Below are 23,559 nucleotides of genomic sequence, written 5' to 3'. Positions count from 1 at the left end.
TGTTCAAAGGAATTTCTTCCACTCATCAGGGTATACAACTACGTTTTAGCTCACTGCACCCTTCACAGCAGAGAAATACTCATTTGAATATCAGTTTTTGTCCCACCCACAAGGGTAATCCAGTACCGAAATGCTAGGCAATTGTCCTCTGTACAAGAGTACCATGAGCAACAACATACACGTGTTTCGGCCGTGTTGGGCCTCCTCAGTTTGTTTGTTTGTTTGCTTGTTTGTTTATTTATTTGTATTGCGCTCCAGATCCTGGGGTATCAGGGTGCATTGGGGTCAAAAAATCATACAGCTTAGTTACACATCGGAGGAAAATACAGTTCAAGAAAGTGAAAGTACATCATACATAAAAGGAGTAACAAGTACAGCATATAAAGTGAGGGTATTTACACGCAATCAACCAGGGGCTATACAGATAGGGGCAGCTTTCAACACAACATTTTGAGAACTATTTACAGTGCAGAAATGTATGGAACAGAGGCATTACTGTTCATTGAGCCTCATTACGAGTCCGGCGGTAACCGAGGTGGTAAAACCGCCTGGTTACCGCCCGACTTGTATTTCCATTCCGCCTCCGTGATTCCCGGAATTACCGGGGCATTACAAACCCGGTGTCCCGGGAATTCCGGAGGCGGAATGGTGTAAATCCCCATTCCCATTGAGTCCTATGGGACTCAATGGGAATGGGGATCAGGGAAACACCGGCACCATCTCGTGATGGTGCCGGTGTTTCCTCGTCCGCCTGCAGGCGGGCGGTGGTAAACCCGCCAGGTCAGACCGGGCGGGAACGCCACCTCCCGCCTGCAGAACTCGGGATCAGATGGTCCGGAATTAACAGTGGCGGCGGGTTTGCCGCCACTGTTATTTCCAGACCGCCCGACCTGTAATGAGGCCCATTGTCTTTAAGCCAGTTGATGAGGTTTTGTCTGAAGTTTAAGTATGTTTGACTCACTCGCAGGGAAGGAGGTAGGGCATTCCAAAGCTGCACTGCCTTGACAGGGAAGCTGCAGCCACCGACCTTGGAGAGTTTAAATCTTGGGACAGTGAGGCAATTATTATTGGCTGTTCTAGTGGGCCTGATTGCAGATTTTCTGGTGAATCTCTTCCTGAGGTAACAAGGCGCAGCATTGTTCAGACATTTGTGGGTGAGTGAGGGAGTTTTCAGCCGGATTTTATCATATGTAGATAACCAGTTGTTTTGTCTTCTGGTCTCGGAGATGTGCTCTCTCCTTGCATTTCCAAGGATCGCTGTCAGGGCGTCAGTGAGGTGAAGCTGAGCCTCTCTAAGGCACACTGAGCAAGGGGTCCATGTCTGGATTGCCCTTGGTTATTTAGGGTGAAACTCCAAGTTTTAAATTTTGAAAGGTTAGGGTGGCAGCAGAGAGTTTAGCATGCAGTGAGGCGGTAGGTGGGACAGCAGGTGTACGAGCAGGTCACACAGGGTACTTGTAATTAGGGGTTGCTATGGCAGGAGGGGAGGAAGATATAGCATGGGTATAGGTAATGTAGAGGCAGAGCATATATCTCACATGGTAGAAGAAAACAGAACAGAACAAGCCTGTGTGCACCTTGGGGAATGTGCAGTAGGCTTACCCGAGGCAACAGCAGGATCGTGGTGTGAAGGAGGTTCAGCGCCATCGCTGCATCATCGGCAGAGACAATCGTCAATGGCCTTAACTGCAGGGCTTCAAAGCAGCCCAGCTTCACCTCTTGGCTTGCTGGGCTGGGGAGCATTGGCCCAGGCAGTGGCCAATCGGCATCTGAGCAGCAGCCAAGGCAGGGCTGGGAACTAAGAGGGGTCTCGGTAGCGGCGGCGGCCATCTTCAGATGGTGGTTTGGGACTCTGATCCCAAGGGAATATCTACCCAGGTCTATGCAGGGCTCCCAAGATGGCGTCTTAAGCAAGGTTTTATGCAGACATAATTATAATTATATTATATTCCACATACGTGTTGATCACCCTGCATGTATCAAAACACATGGTCATGCTGCAAGTACACAACTTCATCTTTCCTTTATTTGTCCTGGTAGCAGTCCTCAGCCTGATTGGTCAGTCATATCTAAAAGCCCATTCAGCTGTGTTCCAACTTAACGTCCTCTCTTTGCACCACCTTACTGGCATCCTCTTTTCTTCCCATAGCTGCCCGTTTGCTTACAATGGAGGTCCCATGAAAAGCCAATAAGAGTGCGTACCGACAGAGAAGGCTTACAAAACCATCTGCGGATACTCCTGCAAGACAGTCTATGATGTCTTGCAATGTCTCCTGGGAAATGCCCTATCTTTGGTCCTTCCCTTTCTTTCATGGCTGTCTTGCACCATTCCGAGAACATGTGTTTAACCAAAAAGGAGTGATGCAGTTTCTTCCTCCCCTTAGCCTGGGCAATTATGGAAAGTGCAGACACTCTCAGTCCTGCCCCTGATTTGTATTTTCCCACTTTCAAGCCTTCAAAACAAATTGCTGTACTGTTTTTTTTGATGGCCAAAAAGACCCACAAGGCCTGTAGTTGTGAATGCCAACAGCACACTTCCCCTAAGTCACACATGACAGAGGCAGCATTACCAGCTTGCTCAGTCTTGAACAACAATGCCTCCAGAGGCTTTGGCGGGAATGCTAAATCTCTCTGTCTGCTTCTAGTGCCAGCTTTCAGGAGGTTTCCCTCTTGAAATAAGGCACAATATCTGCAATTTCATTGTTAGACCCTTCTGCAAACTTACCAACAAATGATATATTCAGTTCCACTTAGTGGTGTGAGATGTAAGGGGCCTTTGCAGACTGAATCTTCATCACCTGAACAGAGGACCACTTGTCAGACCAGCTTTTCTCAGATTTGTATTGCACCCAAGATGGGGAACATCTTCAGGAAGTTGACGTTCTTACCCAACTCTCCATGATGCCATTTCATTAGCCACTGCATGGCATACCACCTGCGTCCTACGATTGTCCAAGACACACTGCTGCCCATTGCATCCATGTAAACTTTGTGCATCGTGCAGCTCAGTTTCATACCCACCCACATAAAGACCACATTGTACTGCAGCCGAAAGGTGCCCCACATTTTGGGGTCCTGCTTCTTAGCTCATGGTACCCTGTTAAAGTGATTCTTGTGCCTAAGGAGAAAGGCAGACCCATCAGACTCACTCTAGCCGCAAAGGTCATCCCCTCAATCAAGGACTGTAACGGACCTAATGTCACCCTTTACTAATCAGGCATTTTTTCATTTCTGCCCGGCATGCCCTAACTTTGCTCTCTGGTAGGCAGCACTCTTCTTTACTGGGTTCAGCTCAATCCACGCTATGATAAGCATGATATCCTCCTAGCAATGCATTCAAAGAAGAGTGACCAGCCCTTAACCACTGATAACATCACAGGAAGTGATGTCATTTGACCCCACCCCCAAGTGACATCACGGAAAGTGATGATACTCAACCTTCATATGTGTCTAACACCAATGTTTCCAGGTGCTCTCATTTCAGCCAGATATAAGAACCAAGGCACAGAGGGAGGTGTGATTTGTCCACAATCACATATTTGGGGAATGTAATTTTCCAGCTTCGATATGGGGCCTATATGTAAAACATACATAATGCAGTACTTGTAACAGGGTCATTGAAATCTTAAATGCAAGCTACAGCTGGTGTATGAAACATCTATAGATCAATGGACACAGAAGTACTTGTTATATGTGGCATTGCTGTGTTAAAAAAGCCAAAAAAGCTACTATTTACCCTGGTTATAAATGTATCTATGAGTCAGCTACCACTACGATAGAAGAAACCTATTCTGCGGGGTTAAGCTGAGGTCATCTGTCTCTATGTACATTTATCTTTAAGTTATGGGACAAGCAACCACATGTTGTCCTCCACAACCGAGAGCTAAACATAAAACCTTAATGTCTTAGGCTTTGATACAGGACTCTTAGTCAATCTTTTTTTAACAGGGTGAGGTGTGGGAAGGGAGGGCTGCACCTCCCGCAAGAGTGGGGCACAATGCATCTACGATTTTCAGAGCTCTATGTGCGAGGTGCATTATTCAATGACCCACCCAAAATCGGCCCCTGAATGAAGTTTCCACAAAGCACTTTCCAAGAAGCAATTTGAGTGGGGTGGGTCACTCCATGGCTCTCTCACTTCTCAGACTCAATGTCCAGCGTGTATTTTCATAAACAGTGTTGCACCAGAGCAGGGTCCTGGTCGAGTTTGCGGCTCTTCTAAACCATTCACATCACTGTTGAATGTGTTCAAGGTGAGCAGAGCCCAATCAGTGGTGTAGAGAAGCACACGTGTACGTCATTGATAGAACCCGCCCCCTCACCTCTGACATACTGGATGAAGAACAAGAAGACACTCTGCATGACACCAGGTATCATTCCAATACCACATTGAGTGCATGAGAGATGGTATACACTCAGACAACCATACCAAATATACCCTCAGACTGAGATGGAAGAAGTAAGTCTGCATACATCCTCGGACATAGAAGAGCTGTAAAGGAAATGTGACAAGTGCAAAGTGATGTAAAAAGGAGAAGAAACGATGACACACATAAATTGAAGTGACAAAGAAATTGAATATGAAAAGATGAAGAAATCATATTTGCTGAGAATATGAGTGAGATGAAACTCAGTGGAGTTACATACGCAGAACCAAGGTAGATGAGACATATAGAAGCTTGCTGCAGAAGAAAGTATAACGTGAGTTAAGTGGCCATAATGAAAAGACCAGAAGACAAGACCTATTCATGAGTGCCCCAGACCAAGATAAGCAGTGTACCCTTAAACCCTTCAAGGTTCAGAGAAGAGAACATTCAGCAAGGTCAAGTACAAAGAAGAAGCCTTTACTGATGAGAGATGGTAAACTAATTGGGCAAGTAGGCAGTAGTCTGATGTTGCTTTGTGCACCTGGGTTTCTTTTTGCTTACGTGCTGCTAACGAGCTGAATGTCCAAAGTTGGGAGAGAATGCCAATCAATCATGAGGGCCTATGCAATGGTGAGCATACATTGTTGCATGGGCCATTGCGCTGTTGTTAAACTGCTACAATCTGTATTATACATAGTAAAAGGGAGGTTCAAGGTATGCCTGCCAGATGGGGGGGCAGCCAATCATGTTACAAACACCTACATAATCTATAAGTAGATATGTTCCCCTAACCAATCCCTCCGTCTGATAGGTTTAATTATCTGCCACGTAGGATGACATCATAGCTGATGCACATCGAGGTATAAAGCCTTTGTGTAACCAAAATGTAAATGAGAGTGTGTCGGCTATGATTTGTTGTTTGGCAGGTTTCCCTTATTTATTGAATTGTTAATAAAGTAATATTTTGCCATATTCTTTCAGTCCGTCCGGTTATTTGGGTCCGAGATCATTTATTATGGTAATCCAATTCTGCGCATAAGAACGCCCAAAGGTGCTACTGCATAGTGGCGTAGCACAACATTTGGGCCCCCCCTGCGCGTCATGCTGAGGCCCCCCCCCAAGCTCCTTAGCAAAGTACAGGGCACGCCACCCCCCGAGCCAGACCGTACCACCACATGTGCCCAATGTCCATGATGATTGTGCCTCTGCAGGGACATGCACTACTCCAAGTGAAAGGAGTACATATGTTTTTTAATCAACGCTTACATGTTTCACCTGGCGTAGAAAGAAGGGGTGGTGTCTGATCCCAAAATATACCAGCCACTATTGGTGGTTGTTGAGTTGTTTTTTTGGAGGTTGTAAGTATGTGATTATGTTTGAGCATAGCGAGGGGGCCCACACTGACAAAAATCGGTTTGGGGCATTTGGGGGGATTCTTCCCCCTACCATGTGAACATGTTTTGAATAATGGGTTTAAATGGTGCATTACACAGCAGACTTTCTGTGAATATTTGGGTAAAAGGCCAGACAGTTTGCAATCGGTTTTGTAGGGTAACTCATGACAAAAAGTACAATAGATGCAAGTCACCAAAAGTGCACAAGCACATGTCCCAATGCATTGTCATGTCTACCCCTTCAATATATGCCAGTATACAAAACATTTCCATGCTGGCTGTGCCCATACATTTCCATGCTGGCGCCACCAACAAATGCTAGTATTCCCATATAAGAACATACTCATGTTCGCTTTGAGATGTTTTTTATAGTATCATTACTGGTACTAGGCACAAAGCTGGCTCTGCCAATATATGCCAGTACTCCTTTGTAGGAAAATACTCCCATTGGTTTGGCCATTAAAAGTGACATGTTACAATAAGGAAACATGTCCAAACTGGTTCCAATGTAAGCCAGTCTAGACCCATAAGAACACCACACAAACCAGTGCGTAAAGGTCTGAGTATGCTAAAGGGATCTCTACACGGCATCTGTGCAAGACACAGGGATATCGTGCATGAGGGTTGCAACTCTCACCTAACTGGCTGATAGATTTGAGCCCAACGAGCGCGGAACTGGCCCTGCCGAGGTACCAAAGAACACTTATCCTTGCTTCATCATACATGCTAATTTAATAAAAAGTTATGTTACAGTAAGAAATATACAGGCTGCTACAACAAAATGTCAGTCTAGTGAGGTAATACTACTTATCATGCTTGCTTTATCAAAGATGTTGAGTAATAAAAGTCATGACACAGTAAGCAATGGCTAGACTGGCTGCACCAACATGCCAGTCTAGCCAGGTAGGGACACACATGAACTTGGCTTCTCCTGAAAATAACAGTAAAACATGCAAAGTCAATAAAGGACGTGTCAAAAATGCTCTAGAGATCCCCAATCTCTTAAGGGCCTTAAACACACATAAACGCACAAACACACACACGCCGGCATCTCCTTTCACCCACCCATACCTCTCCTCTCACATTTATTCACACTGTATTCGCCACACAGGCACACACACACCCAGAGCATTCAAACACACACACACTATAACATTTCTTCTCATTCACCCACCACTCACTGACCTATAGCACATACATACATCTGACACGCACTTCACACATGCAAAATACACATCACATTTAAAAAACAAAAATGCCTTCTTACCTGGCGGCCTCCAAATGACATCCCTGGCCTCTTAGTTTGCAAGTGTCCTCAGTCCACACCACCATCTTAAAACTTGAGAAGGATTTCCATACACAAAAGTCCACACAAGTCGATGATGGCTGCACGCAGAGCCCCGGCGCAGAGAAAACTCCCTATAACAGCCATGCTTGCATGCGCCGTCCGATGTCCAAGCTCTGCCAGGACAGCAAAAGGCAGTTCAGAACGTCACTCACAGTGACGTCAGTTCCATGAGAATCAATCTCATTGCAGATCATCTCAGCAGTAGAAGCCCGACTGACCCGAGAAGAATATCAGTAAATTTTATATTGACTGTGTCTCATTTTAAACGCACAAAGTAACACAATGCTAAATGAAAAGCTTATTTCACCTGCTACTCTAGGCCGCGGCTTAATTGTGTTACTTATATCTCTGTGGTCCTCATCAGGGGGCACTGCTTGCTATTGGCCCCCCCCCACACCACCAGCTCTGCGGGGGCCCCTGTTGCACCAGTGCACATAATCCAGCAATCACACATAAGGTTACCAGCCTCACAGAATGCTAAAGTGCTCAATCATGGATGTAGGAGACAGCTTGGAAGCAATGAGGAAGGTGCACCTGGGATGGCACAGATAGAGGATATGGATCAGGTGCTACCTGGATGGTCGACATATGCAGATACAGACAGAGATTAGAAGAGGACCTTGTTTTTAAGGTGATGTTGCCATTAGTGATCTAAGTAACACATGACCTTTGGTCTTGCAATATAGCAATGACCACTATCATTACATGGGAGGCCACACCACAGCCCGTCAAACCGTGAGCGAGGGTGTATGAACAGCACACCACGTGAACTACATTTTTCGTAGAAGCATGCCAAATTTGGAATGCATACAGATTGGAAAATGTGATAGTTTAGGTACTGTGCAATTAAATGAGTTGCACATGTTCCACAGAAACCGGTTCCTGCCTGCTTGGGCGCAGGAGCCGAAGGCCTGGAGTGAGGACAGGGAACCCAGTCTGCTGGTGCCAAGCTGGTTGGGAAACAGGCAAGAAAGCCTTTGTTTAAATGTGTATATGTCTGCACGTGTGTATTAAGCATGCATGTGTGTTGGATGTGTATGTATGTAATGTATGTATGTATCTTTGTGTGCGTGCCTGTGAATTTTATATATGTATGTATGGGTGTGAGTGTGCCAGCCATGTGAATGTGAATGCAGTGTGTGTGGATGTTCAGGATGCGCGTGTGGAGAATTCAGTGTGAATATTGTGGGTGCATATTTGAGTAAATGAGTGAAGGTGTATGGGTGAGTGACTGGTGGGTAAGTGGGTATGACACTGATTAAGTGTGTGTGCAAGGCGCTGACGCTCAGATAACACTGGAGCATTTCTGGCATTTTCTTAAGTCTCATGGCACGTGACAGGTATTATTACGGGCATATGGAGTGGGACTGAGGTTTCAATGGGGCTTACACAGGGATGGTGGCAAGCAAGGACTTTCAACCTTTTCAATTGAAATTGGCCCTCAGCCTCAGGTGGGCCCCATGCTGCTGCCCCATGTTTGCCATCTTACTACACAACAACATATTTGTTTAGTTCATGACAACAAATGTGTGCTTTGCTGTGCGCACATTACAGGCTGTCTTTGCTGGCACCCAGCATGTGTATCACTGTGTTACATTATACTCCTGTTTCGTCTGCGGCTTTGCTGGCAAAGAGCATTAACTACCTTTCCAGTGGACTATTCAGCATTTCAGTCCCCACTGGCTGCCAGTCATGTGGTCACCTGCAGCAAGTAACATCCTCACTGTGTTTCTTTGTAGCCATTATTTTTTAAGCAACCCACAGGTATCTCAGACTGTTTTCGTGAACTGAAGGCAAGGTTGTTCACGAACATCATATTGAAATGGACCCATACCAGTCCTGACAAATCTTCAGCTGGCCCTGGGCAGACAATCGGGACATTTTTGTAACTGTGGCATGGTGGCATTTTACTCGAATTAAGGGCATGGATGACATGGTGTGTTTTCTTACTTTGGGGACAGGTGGGGAAATAGTGGAGCCAGACAGGAAATGTTTCCTTACTGTGGCATTGCATTTTTTAATAGTGTTAATGGCAAGGTCAACATGAATAGTGCTGTGATCTTTTGTGCTTGGGGGGTGGGGCGGGAAGCATGTGCAGCTAGCAAGGAGATCTTTTCTTACTGTGGCATGGCTATTATTTTCACTGGTGTGAAGGGCCAGGGCAAAGTCAGAATGATGATTATTCTTACATGGTGAGGGGGCGTTAAGAGGGAGTATTTGTGCTGAGAGAAAGGAGATGATGTTTTCTTACTGAGGCATGGCTTTTACTGGCATTAAGGGCACAGTCAACATGAATGTTATAATGTGGGTGGAGGGGCATTTGTACAGGCAGCAAGGAGATGTTTTCATATTGCAGCATTGAATTTTGTGTTACTGTTGTTAAGGGAAAAGTCCACATTAAGAGTGTTCTTACATGGTAGGGTGGGAAGTAATTGGGCAGTACATAATCACATGTTTTCTTCCTGCAGCATGATATTGTTTGCATGCAATTATAATTATAATAAGAGCAAAGCCAGCATACATGTGTTCTTACATGGGGATACCTGCATATATTCTCAGAGCCACAAATAGCATGTTTTCCTCTTGTATCGTTATTATTGCGCCATTACTGGCCATGCAAAGAGGTGGCTGAGACATTTGGGTGCAAGAGACAAGGCACTGCCCCCTTGTTATAACTCTAGGTGAAAGATGCAAGCGTTGATTAAAAAACATGCTTTCCTCTTTCACCTAGTGTAGTGCATGTCGCGTCCCTGCAGCAGCACTTTCATCACGAGCATTGCACATGCGTGCTGCTCCAGACTGGCACGGAGTGCGGTGTGGTCCGTCCTTTGTTGTTGAATTTTGGGGGTGGGGCCCTCAGCATGACTCACAGCCCCCCCCCCCCCACACACCGTTTGTGTTACGCCACTGGCAATATAATATCCACTCAGGACATAAAAGGTCGCTCCACCCTCGTCCCCGCACAATCAGATTGATAATCTGGTCCCAGGATGTCAAGATTTGCAGATGAGGCAGTGTTTGCAGACAATGGCTACATGCAATGTTGCTAAAATAATTCGAGCTGTGTCGGCAGCATTTTAAGCAATTGATATTTAAAGTCAGAAAAGCAGCTTCAGGCTCTTTCATGTTGTATAGTAATTAGCCATGTAATTCTGGCTGTTCTACTCGCATAAAAACAGTTCCTGCTGGTTGTCTTAATGGCTTCCTGCTTCCTACTTCGCTTTACTTAACTTGAATGTCCATTTAAAAGGAACAACCTGCAGAGGGCATATTTACATTGTTATTTAATGGTCATGTATCTAACCAATAGTAAAATGAGTGCACATAAAGGCTGCAGCGACAGCTGTGTGTTGAGCAGCATGGGTTCGGTACCCAGTCCAGGTACTGCGCCTAGAGGTTGGATTCCGGTATTAAGAAACGGATTACTTTTATTTTTTTTACATTTCTGTAAACGTAACACATCGTGTGTTTTTACAAATGGTTGCGATAACTACCATAAAGACAGTCAGATACACCCGTTTTGATTGGGAACTAAGATCGATGGTCAGTGATTAAATCAGTAATGTACAAGGCATAACAAATACTTAAACCGTTTTGGGATCCGATGTGCGGTGTCTTCTGGTATTTTTGTATTGGTATTTGGTTTATTTATATTGCGCGCCTGGCCCGGAGGCAAATAAGAGCTCGAATTAGGGTTTGTACTTTGTGGCTTTTAGTTGGAGAGTGTCAGAGGTGATTCCCCTCCAGAGCTAATCACCCTCCACTTCCTGTAGCTTGCATTTCACCCTAAATGCAAGCGATCTCTGCAAGGTGCCTGCCGTTATCCTCCCACCATGCAGGGACACGTTACGAACGCAGTGGCATTTTTAGTGAAAAGCCTACAGAAATAGACCCCGTTTTCTTTTGCCTTTGAACCCATCCTTCACATTGCCTTGCCGTACAAGCACACGCAAGGTGTAGCCCGTGAAAACCTGTCACGTGTGCAGGGCCGGCCTTAAGAGCAGCAGCGCCTGGCGAGGACGTTAAATAATGCGCATCAGCACCCAATTGTCATTGAATGTGCCCGCCGTCGCGGGTGCATTCAATGACAATGCGGCGCCTGCCACGCCTTCTGCCACCACGCCAGCTCGGGGGAGCCCTTGAAAGACTCCCCCCGAGCTGGCGTGGTGTGGGGCTAATGGTGCCTTTTCTTATGAAAAGTTCCCGCGGCGGAGGGGCGCATTTAAATGCACCCGCCGCCGCGGGCACATTTGTACAGCAAAAGTCTGCCTGCCGCACCTTCTCCCACAGCCCCAACAGCTGGCGTGGAGGGGGCTAATGGTGCCCTGGGAGGCGTGGTGCCCCTGGCAGTCGCTTGGCTCGCCCCCCACTCTGCACGTGTGCTTCCGGTGCATTTTCTATATCGCCTGTGCCGATCACACCTTGGAAAAGGACTCACGTTTCATTATCTCGAGAATTTGATTGTGCCTGCTGTTGGTCCGTGTTGTGCAGCTTCTAACTTATAAGTACAATGCGATATACTGACGATGTGTTCATAATTTAAACATGTTTTTGTGCGTTGTAGGAAGAAAAACGTATCCTCGAGATGGGAATTACCGGACCGGAAGGACATGCATTAAGCAGACCCGAGGAGGTAACAGATTTATCTTGTCTTTTAGAGTATACTTTTCTGGCTGCTTTCCCCAATTTGGTTCTGTGCCCTTATTCCTCACTGGACAGATACTCTTATCTGCAGTTTCCTCTCCCTCTTGTAATTGATGGCTCTGATACTGGGCCTCTGATTTGATCCTCACCAGACTGGCCACCGTCATGGGAACCCCCTAGCACGAAAGCAGTGTATCTAAATAGCAATTCACTGATGGGTGCAGGTATCTGAAATTCCTTTGTCTGAACTCCGGGCAAGGCCAATGAAAACCCTAGCTGTTCCCACAAACCTATGTGGTTTTGGGGTTATATTGAAGGATCTGTGGAGTGCATGAGATGATGCAATTCACTTCCAAGGCCATTGTTGTCTACAGCTGTTAAAGTACATTGATGAATACAGCAATAACTCTCCAATAATCAGTAGTACGCCCCTGTGTGCATTTGGAGTTGTGAGCTTATCCCGCCACTTGAATTTTGTTCCAGAAATGTAGGCATGATTGGCAGTTTTGTATGGCAATTAAATATGATATTTGCACAGTTTTTCGAGCAGCATTTGTGGCTTTGGAGTCCTTGCATCCTCTCTGATGTGGAGAAAATGGCACTTGAAAACTGCTGGAGTTTGGGAGTCTGGGGGTGAGCCTGGCGACCATCAGAATCTTTGCATTACTGCATAAGGTTCTGAGGATTTACTGGAGTTCCAGCCTTCTTTAGAAATCCGTTTGACTTCCTGCTTTCCTTCTGGGTTGAGTTATGCTGTAGGAGGGTGAGGGAGAGCTACCTGGAGAGGGGGAAAAATTAGAAAGTCAATGGCAAAGATGAGGGAATGAGAAGGCAAAGTAAATAAAAGAGAGAAGGACGGTTTACCTCATTTTCAGTAGTGTCCGGAAACAGTGTTTTCTTTGTATGCTGTGGACACTGGGCAACAGGGGTGGGTGAGAAAGGTTGAGTTGGTCACATGTTCTTTGTTTCTATAACAGAAATTCCACAATCTCTCTCTCATATATGGGCGAGACACAGAGAGAGAGGGGGTGGGGGTGGAGCCTTTATTTGTGTGATTTATATACAGAGATGGCAATACCTTTCAAAAGATAAACCTTAGGACCAAGAACTAATATGAACTCTGGCCTTGTCTATAACAATTGGCAGTGGCCTGAAGTGCAGGGTATGCATGCTCACTATACATTCAGGTGATAGCAGTCATGGCTGGCCCAGCAAGGACCTTATTGCAGTCCCTGCAATTTACATCTGTCACAGCCTGCATTTGTGTCATGCTGGGGATATTGGTGTTAGCTGCATGAGATGCTGCAAGCGGGGCGTTGTGCAGATAATGCGTGCCGCCACCTCGGTTTTTGGTCATCAGCAATAAGACGCAATTGGAAAGAGTGGTGATCTGAAAGGAGGGGTCATCTGTCACCTTCTGCTTTTCTTTTGAAATGATTTCCGTGGGGTCTTCGCTGCGTTTATCTATGAGGGGTCAGAAATGAGCTAGAATACTTCATTAAGTACAGTAGAGAGTGAACAGCTGCTGTGAGGGCTGATGATAGTCTGAGATGACCTTGCATGGGATACCATCATGCACTTGAATGTGTATCTCGGTAACTGTTAGGCACTACATTATTCCATACAGTGGGCATGGGAGAGAAACCTCTATCTGAAAGGTCTACATATGTAAAATGTGTGTCTAGTGCCCCTGCAAGCCAACCAATACAAATATATGGTGAGCGCATCCAGTTGCCACATCGTTGCCCGTGTATTGGGTTGGGGTAAGCTTGTGCTTGGAAGGCAAAGGACTCAAGGCACTATTTCAGTTCATACAAATCAAGCTTCATCCCAAATACACAAGCAGCTGATGCACATGGATGAGAGGTCACTGAAAGACCACCCGTGAATGTAGGTTTCATAGGATTGGGGCCCTATTACCATGATGCACCCCTCTGACGTCAGTTCAATCTTCCACCGTCCCATGCCGGCTTGCTGCTCTCTCACCCAATCCTTTTTCGTGGTGCCGTATTCGCATCAACATCGTCCTCTTTTGCTTTTTTAATCCTGTGGTAAAATGAGCCACAATAAGAATTCAATGATAAGATGACCTGACAGTGATTCATACCATGTGGTACAGTTGCGATGCATGTGGTTTTGTGGTGGTGTTGCGTGCTGCAAGACCATCAGTTTAACCACAATGCAGGCTGTGAGTAAAGGAGGCCTTGGACTAAGAAAAAATGTCAAGTTAGTACCAAAACCTAGAACATTCTACTGGCCTTATGCTGGACATTTGTGGACAGAATAGCAAGTCACATTGGAAGGGATAAGGGTGATGTTGATCAACATTTGCCTCTTGTGTATTTATGGTAGGCCACAATTACAGTGGGTTCTAAAATGTATACATTTCTGGACGGTTCAAATGTGGCGCAATAGGCATTTCCTGTTTTATTGAGTATTGATATTACATAGTTAACAATGTATATGCATGCGCAAGAGGATACAGCAGTACCGACTCGTACGCGCTACAGAAATGCTACAAGGTATAGTTGCCTTGACAGCTTGCAAAATGCAAGAGTCTGGGAGGTATTCCCAAAAAGTCAAATAACTTTCTGTATCACACTGTGCCCTTATATCATAATTGGATATAGCTGTTCAGATACTTATTGAAACAAATGAAGCATATGTCAGCCAGCACTAGGTGCAAGGAAGAACCATGCATAGTTAGTTACCTCTTAATTAAAGGAGTCACTTGTTTTTAATGCCAGCATTCCAGTTTATTTATGTAATCTATTTTATTTATTGGTGATGTATGTTACAATGTTAGCCACAACACTACAGATACACTCTGATAAGTGTGAAGACATAATCGTATTACTGATTATTCTTATATCCCCAGCTGGAGGCAGAAGCTGTTTTTCGTGCCATCACTATTGCAGGTCGCATCAACTGTCCAGTCTACATTACCAAGGTGATGAGCAAGAGTGCGGCAGACGTCATCGCCCAAGCCAGAAAAAAAGGTATTATTCTCACCATTCTGACGACACCCGGCGGACTGAGCATTTTTAAGCGGAGGCGCCCTATTCGTACAATGAGGGTTTCTGAAAGCACTCACTACTGTGATCTTCATTGGCACCTTAATGTTGTGCCTTTGTTTAGTGCCCAACACCATCATTGTCATTATAAAAGCGAGTGTTTCATTGTATGCCCAGCAGATTTTTTTAGGAGTTTGGCTAAATATTGCCGGCGGTGCGGTGGTCGAAGTGCATGAAAAGAAGTAGTGGGAGTATGTTCCCTGTTGGCCTGTCCCTGCTCCCCACAAACCCACTCGTCACGCTCCCTCCCACAGGCCATACAAACACCGAAACAAATGCACCTGCTGTTTAAGGCAACCTTCAGTTTCAACTTCATCCTACACTTTTATTTTAAAATGAAACTATTGTGGAACTTAAAAAAAAAAAGTATAGGAACAGTTTAACTTAATTTCTAAAAAGTAGCAGCACTCCCGCCCACTTCGACCACTGTGGCAGTGGCAATCTAAAGGGCACCAGCCCATTACAGCTCTGCCTCTTTTTGTTGGTAATGGATTCGGATTAATTGAAATACCAACGGCGGAATGTCATTAAATCTGCATACCTGTTTTAAAAGAATCTTTTATTTTGCATTCTTACCCTCACTGGGGATTCCAGAGCAGCATGTACAGTAGCAGAGCCTATCGGTTCTATACTTCCTATATAATGTTTCCGTGTATTACATGGTAAAGGTGTTGGCAAGGTGGGCATGAGAGATGTTTGCTAAATGTCTGCTTGGAGAAGATATATTGAAGGAAAGCACTTGCACTTCCCTCCGTAGGAGAACAACTTTGAACAAATGTTGATACCTACTACTGCACACTATAACTTTCTGATCAGATGGTATTTACTGCCGGAAATACCTACAAATAAGGACTGCAACAAGGTGTGTGCCAAAAAAGGTATATTTGTGAAATGCCTCATGTTTTAGCATTAGTAGCATACCTGCAAAGGTGCTTTTGGAAAACGAAAATGGAAACAACAAACGGAAAACATAACTTCACCAAGATCAAACAGGAGAGGAAACGTGATATCCTCTAATGACACCTATATTAATTAAGAGAGGTGTGCACTGTATAAATTCTGCACAATGATTGGTTGGTACCTGATATATAGCGACCAATTAGATTCTCAGATTCTGAAAGGAGCCTAAACTATTCCTCCCCTGTCCCAGAAGGAAACCAACGACGGGTGGCATAAATACTGCCCGGAGAGAACTGTCTGTCTGCATGGGTGGAAGATTAATTCTCTGGCAAACACCAAACAAACCTGCATACGTACACGGCTTCCTAAATAAACTCATTGTAATGGTATGAATAGCTGACAGCCAGCTATTAAAACAATTCGACAGCATCAACACTTTTTGGCCTAATTTGTTTAATATGAATTCTATTTTTTTGTTGTTGAAAAAAATAAAGTACAGTCTCCATACAGCAAACAGAATCAGTTTATACCCTGTTTTACCAGGTTACTAAACTTCAAACCCAAAGGGTCTGTCTGACGGTTTGCTTTGTGACACCTCCTCGCCAACCAGGATGATGATACAGATCCCCTTCCTCTAACAGGGGTCTGCCCCCAGGCTGGCAAGACCCCATTTCCTCCACCCTCCTGGAGACGCTCTGACTGATACCCCACACATCAGCGCAACTAACGGGAACCACCCCACCAATTCACATGATATCAAATCTAGGAGGCAGACTGAACAGGATGCAGCGAACATGACCTATGAGGACACGAAGACCTACACAGAAAGCAACGAACATCTCTGCCCCCCCCACCCCCCAAATGAATATCGATCACAACTCTGCAGATGGTCTTTAGCAGGTGCATCTCCCTGGCTTCTTCTGACGTGGCTTCTTCTGTGGCTATCACTGCCTGGCCTACACATCTGTAATCAAGGGGGCAGTTTTGTGGGTGTGTCTTTGTCACCATTCTCGTCAAGACAGCGAAGGCTAACCATTTTGTATTTGAATACATTACATATTTCTATAGATTTTCAAATTATACACCCCCTTTTTAAAATGCATATTTCTTTCGGTGAAATGTGTTCGTTTTAAAAGACTATAATAATTTTTCATATTTTGTGACTCAGCTCAAAATGTGGGTCTTCCTTGTCTCGGAATTCTTGCTGCGTGGGACCTTTATTTTTGGTCATCACAGACTCTCACTATCATCACCAGGATCCCTCAGGCTTTCATGTCACATGAGCCAACATGGCCAATACCATCAGAAGGGCTAGCTAGTCAGCCATGATACTAAGGCTCAATCACACAATATTTGCAGCATCTCTGATTCTGTGCATGCTGAGGACTTCATGTAAAAAGCTCAATGTGCTAGAGATGGTAGCATACCAGAATATGTTATTACTAACATCCTGACTCACAAAAGAGGTGTGTTTTTTTATTGATTTGGTGTTTGGCTTAATCTAAACCTTTCATCCATATCAAACGGAAAAAGAAACAAATGTCATCAACATTATCATATTTCATTTGCAGTTTAAAAAAATCAGTTCCCAAGTAAGAGAAAGACTCCACTTTACCACGACGGTCACTAGTAAGGCACCACATTATGGTCTTTGCCCTCCTGGCAATGGGCGAATGGAATATTAATACTCTTGATTTTGCCACGTGTGTCCTTAGTTTGTTACAGTCTATGTATGACTGCAGAGCATCCAATGGGTGCTGCAACCCAATTGGCGTCTGGTCATCAAGGACGAGGTCGTCTGCATATAAGAGATGACCCAGAGCCCTTCCATTTAATCTTGGCGGAAAACCTCTAGCCCCACTCAAGGTGTCCACTCAGTCTGACATAAACAAATGGAATATAGCCGGTGCCAAAGGTCATCCCTGTTTGAAACCCCTCTTAGTCTCTATCATTCTAGATAGACGCTCTGCCCTGTCCAGCCTTATCCTCCAGGAAGTATCTGAATGCATTGCTCTAATTGCCGGCAGCATGTCAGATGGACAACCCCATCTCGTCAGTTTAGCCCATAGAAGTTTCCTGTCTACGGAGTCAAACATACGGAGTATGTTCTAGGTCAATGAACCCTAATGGTGCGAGACTTCAGTACATTTAATAGAAAAACATTCAGGCTCGCACCCACCTGTTTAACGAAACCTGATTGATATATTTCATAGCGTCCAGACCTCAACACCAAATTATACAATCCCTACAAAAGCAAGGAAGGAAACGACTTTCCCACCACATCAAGAAAGGCAATGGGGAGGTAGTTCTTAGCGTCCTTCCTGTCCCCCTTCTTGAAGAAAGGGACCACAATTGATGATTTACATGACAATGGGAACTTTTTACCTTTCATGATCTGACCAAATAAAACCAAGAGAAATTCTGCCCATAAATTGGGATCTTTCTTTAGCATTATGTTTATTATCCCGTCAGGGCCAGGGGCTCTCGACTTACCAGCTCTATTTATCAGGGTGATAATATCCTCTTTTTAAAGGTCAATTAGCCATTCACTCACACCACACTCCCAAACCAATCCAGGGCTCCAGTCCAGTGTGTCAAACAAGGTAGAAAAGTGCTTCACCCAGGTCTCCTCTGAGATAGCATTTAGCTGCAAGGCCTGTTGGGAGGTTCCTACAGATAATTCATTGGGAAATATCACAAGTTTTCTTGTTGCACATTTTTAGCCACATATTCTCTACGTCTACCTGGAACATCGTACCCTTATGGGACCTAACCCAGTTTGTTTAGGTTTGCCAATGCCTTTTAAGGAGGCAAAGCATCTCAAGGCCATATATATATATATTTTTTCTAATACGCTCTCAGTTTTATTTTAGCCACGACAAGGTCATTATCCTAAGTGTGTTTGCGGGTGAAGTCCTTCCTACTACCTATATTAACAGACACAACGAATTCCGACAAGAACGGTGCATATTCAGTAGAACCAAGAGGGTCAGAGCCCCTGGGCACCTTTATACCCGCTGAGCGTTTTTGCTGCAGCGAGATTATCTCTGATGAGTTCATCCTCAAACGGTGTTGCCCTTACGTCGTTTCAACCTTTGTAGCATACACCTCCCTTGTCGTTATGTTTGACGAAAGCCAGGTCATTTTCTTAATTTTGTGATTGCTACTACTTGAAGGAATTCCTTCAATTTAGAGTCCATTGGGAAGAAATTGCCAGACACATAAATATAATAAATGATCGCAGTCTGGTTACCTCACTTCTAAGTCGGGTATCCCGGGATATCCCCTCTAACTTGCCCTTTTAAGAGATGAAAATGTCTATGGTCTCGGGAGGATAGCTCAGTGGCAACGTGCTCCCCTTGGCAGCAAAACGACATGGAACCACACAGGTTCGATCCCCGGGTCCGCGCTTAGAAACCTCTGTGTATTAGGCACGTTATAAATAACCTATCATATCATATCATATGGCCACAAGGCCTCCCTCTTATCTGGTAGACTGATTGTAACGTCGTTCACCCCTCTTCACTCATTTTTGTCAATCAAACAGAACATGTATACATTGTAAAATTATGAGCCATACACCTTGGATACTCTGGGGTTCCATCAAACTACTAACACCTGAATATATGAGATGGAATGATGAGTTGACACCACCTCCATTCCCAAACCACTCCTCAATGCTATCAATAAACCTGAAGAGGCGCCCCTGTTCACACCTTTTGTTGCTGGATTAAGGTAAATTGAATGACCATCAAGCACTTGAGGAACACGTAACCATGTCTCCTGGAGACATAGTATGTCATAGGTCCCGAAGGGAAGTTCTCCTCTCACAAGCAGATGTTTAAAACCTCCTATGTTCCAAGAACCCAAGGCTAATTCCTCCAGTTCTGCAGGGGCTTTGGGTTAATTTTTCTTTTGTTCAGAACCAGGACCTGTGCTAACCATGACCATACGTGTATTATATAAGGCGGGTGTGCTTCAAGCTACAGAGAGAAGCAGAACTCTCAGCTGTGCCTGGGGACTATCTAACTCCACTCTGGGCAAATACCAACCCAACTGGATAATATTGCTCAATAACTGTGCTCTAATTTAAACTCAGATTGACTCAGCTAGCAGAAGGCATAGAATATGGCAAGAACTACTGGTTGCCTTCATTCTAAAGCTTTCCACGTGGAGCTAAAGGACTGAACGGAAACATGAAGCAGTCGGAAAGCCTGGCTGTGTATATTCATAGATTGAATATTGCAATTAAAAATGTCAAGAGCTTGCTAAAAGAGCATTCAGGTTGTCTATATGATGCTAAAACTGTCTGCTGAATGCACGCACCACACTTAAATCGACTTAAGAGACACTTAGATGACATACAAAAAACAAGAGGACTCAGGGGCAACATGTTTGTCTTGGAAGCAAGAAAACACAGAGCAACAAAGGTTCGAATCCCGATCCTGATCCTGCACTTAGAGACTGGTCTCCAGTGTTAAGCGTGTTAAAAAAGATCAGTGAATAATCCCAGAATGCAACCAGGAGCCACTCTGCTTCAAACTCTCCTTCTTTGCTCATAAACTCAGAGGCTCCCTAAACACCCAGGTCAGCCATTTATCACTGTTGCAGACTTTGCCAACAAAGCACATTAAGAGAATGAGGCAACCACCAATGTTGCTCCTTTGCCAATGAAATGATGAAACACCTTCTCCAAAATCCAAACAGCAAGGCACCCTGCACCTTTGGGCCTCAGCAAAGCTAACTGCTCTCCACCCCTATTAATCAGTGACCTCTGTTCTTCTACCCTTCAGCGTTCAGCAGATCATGAGTTGTCACCATTTTCTATAATCAGATACTAATTAAAACAAATCCATCCAGTGTTCGCTTCCCACAGTAAAGGTATTAGAAGATGGCTTTTTTTACCATCCCCTGATGCAACTACTGCCACATCTAAGAACGTGACTCGCTTCCTTTTGATAGGCGTAGCATTTTTGAGTGCCAGGAGTACAAATGCTCCATATTTGATCTTCTTTCAATTTCACTTAGATCAAACAATTAACAGACCTTATTTGTTGCAAAGAGTGGCTCAAAAGGGGACTAAACGTGGAAATCATAATTATTATGCAAGTTATGAATAACCTAAATGTTCATTTTGCCACCATAAAAGTAAAATATTCTATAAGTGACATTTACCTGTTTCTTTAGTGTTAAAATGATCATCAATCAAAGGAAAACTCTCTTCCTGACCAGAATCCAATCATGTATATAAATGTGCTCAAACAAATAAAATCGGCAACTTGGTAGAGGATATGCTGCCAGATTTTCGGCTTGCCGCTACTTGTAGGAACTCCATATGTTTATGGATTTTAAATTGTCCATGATGCACGATTAAAAACAACTTGCTACATTCCGCAATCCGATTCCTGTTTGAAAACATTACAGTGACTATGAAGAGTGCCGCTCATCTCCTGTTGTTCATGCAGTAGAATTGGAACATATATATACTAGCTGTTCCCGGAGTGACATACGCCATTCTAGCATATCTTAAAGGTCAATAACGCTCGGTAATTCATAGGGTCCCTTTTTCCCCGTTCTTAAATATCGGAATTATCGCCATTCGCTTCCAGGAAGGAGGCATAGGTCCTTGTGACTTATTATTGGTTATTGAAAAGGCTAAACGTATCAGATGGAATGAGATGTATGTGCTGTATGAGAACAGTATCTATGTTCCATCGATCACACAGGCCTCTATGATGTGTCTTTGTAGACGCATAATTGTCAACCTTGTATCATTGCCGAGTCCCTGTGATGGCATAAGATTGCATTGTAGCATAATTACAGCACCTTATTTCAGTTTTGGCTCATGAGGAGGCATTCATCCTACAGTGTTTCGCTCTTGAGAGACTGAAACGTTGAGCCAGTAATTAAGTGTTCATTGACACTGGAACCGCCATGCCCTGTGTGACGAGAAGTGGGGGTGGAAAGAAGTAACTTCTGAATGTTTGCGGTAGTGGAAGGTGAAGGTGACTGCTTAGAACTGTGCTCATTCTGTGGGCCTCATCACGAGTTGGGCGGTAGCCCTTAAATGCGGCCGCATTTAAGGGTCAGCCCAATCTCGAGTTTGGCAGCATTTACCCCCAGCTGGGAGTAAATGTGTCATTAAAATTTTGATTTTCGGCACAATTACCGTGCGATAATACCGCCAGTGGTAGTTCCACCGAAAATTCCCCAACGGACCCAATGGTGAATTACGTTTACCGCTCAAGCTGTGATTCGGCATTAATACTGCCGGATGGGTGGGTGTTAATGCAAATAAAGTTGCCATTCTCACACTCTGACACACTTGTGTACGAGCGCGATGCAAATAAAATATCATATTATATCGTATCATGAGGCCCTGTTTGTTTCAACGATAGCTGTTGTTGAAGCGGGAGCACTTTTATATTTGGACAGCAGAGGGCAACCTAACACTGATTAAATTGCATCCGTATATTGAAATGATAGCTGTTGTTGAAGTGGATGCACTTTGCCATTTAGACAGCAGGGGGCAACCTAACACTGATAAATTGCATCAGCTGAGTACAGAAACATACCTAAGCATTTTATATATATATAGATGTATATGTTGATATCTGTGGCAACACTTTGAGATATGCCTCTTACCACAGTCCATTCTTTACTCCACACCCAACTCACAATCACATTACAGAGTGCATAGAAATACACGGAAATCCCACCTTCTCAAAACCAGGCAACAGACGAATGAAGCCCAGAGTCAGGAGAGTCTAAGATTGGGTTTTAGGAGAAGGACCAGGGGGTCGGATCAAAGGAGTACAGGGAGTGGAGGGATGCCAGTAATTTGAAAGGAAGATGGTGGCACTTGTTACAGTTCTTAACACTAGATTTCAGATTGTGGCTAAAACATCTTTTCTATTTTTCATAACAGGATATATGCCATTCACTATATTGTCACCAGGGAAGGATGGTGTCACAGATTAGGGACAATGTGCCATGAGCTTTCCATCCCAAAAGTGCACACACTTCTACCTGAGAGTCGCAGTACAGCTGCTCCTGCCTGCACATCTATGTTTTGTCCCCAAAATGTTTTCGATTCTGCTTCTTTCCTAAATGTGCCCTGGGTTGTGTTGCACGTCCTTTTGCCCTCTAGCAGAGTGTGTTCATAATGAACATGGATAAGGGTTATTCCTGAAATGCATTTTTATGGCAATCATCCACGCGTCAGGGGGAGGACATGGTCGGTAACAGCCCACCAAGTCTGAGTGAAGGTGGTGATGACCATAGAAAAAGCAATTTTCATAGCTGTATAATTTTGCAAAGATTCGTGAAGGCTAGTCCAGAGGGGTAATGTTTTATTGGTCTTCTCTTTTTTTCAACATTATTTTCTCAGGAGCAGAGGACATCCCTGCACCCACCGATGCCATTATAGTAAACAAGGGTATGGGGGGACACCCCAGCAACCCCTGCACCCCTTGTTCCCTGTAATGGCACCAAATGGGATATTTGTTTGAAATGTTTGGTTGTTTGAAATTTTCGTTCAGCTGAAATTCGCACAAATATCCCATTTCTTTTTTTCATTCTAACAAATCTACAGATACAGCTTCAAATAACATGAACTCTCTGCCTTTACTTAGTCATTCTTCTTTGACTCTGCCTGTTTTCCACTCAAGCCTGAACACCTTCCTTCTCTCTCCACGACCATAATGCCATTTTGTAATTGATTTTCCCCTTGCTCAGGATTCTATACAGTGTTAATTTCCTTTTGTTCAGCGCTTAGGCGTAAGGGCTCTAGAAAAAAATACAAACATCCCCCTTTGAAATTCCCCTACTGA

At 44.4% G+C, this 23,559-nt stretch overlaps 1 protein-coding gene across 2 annotated transcripts in view; it reads left to right on the top strand.

Annotated features, from left to right (window-relative positions):
• Nucleotides 1-23,559, top strand: part of CRMP1 (collapsin response mediator protein 1) — a 420,289-nt gene that overhangs the window by 274,197 nt on the left and 122,533 nt on the right. For both annotated transcript variants that reach the window (XM_069631976.1, XM_069631977.1), the window contains exons 7-8: nt 11,674-11,742; nt 14,632-14,752. In XM_069631976.1, the coding sequence (XP_069488077.1) occupies nt 11,674-11,742; nt 14,632-14,752 (190 nt within the window). The remainder of the gene's footprint in view (nt 1-11,673; nt 11,743-14,631; nt 14,753-23,559) is intronic.

This window comes from Ambystoma mexicanum, chromosome 6q (assembly GCF_040938575.1).
Source record: "Ambystoma mexicanum isolate Mex_15411 chromosome 6q, UKY_AmexF1_1, whole genome shotgun sequence".
Classification (NCBI taxonomy): Eukaryota; Metazoa; Chordata; class Amphibia; order Caudata; family Ambystomatidae; genus Ambystoma; species Ambystoma mexicanum.
Note: the sequence above shows the minus strand (reverse complement) of the source record. Positions and strands in the feature narration are given on the sequence as shown.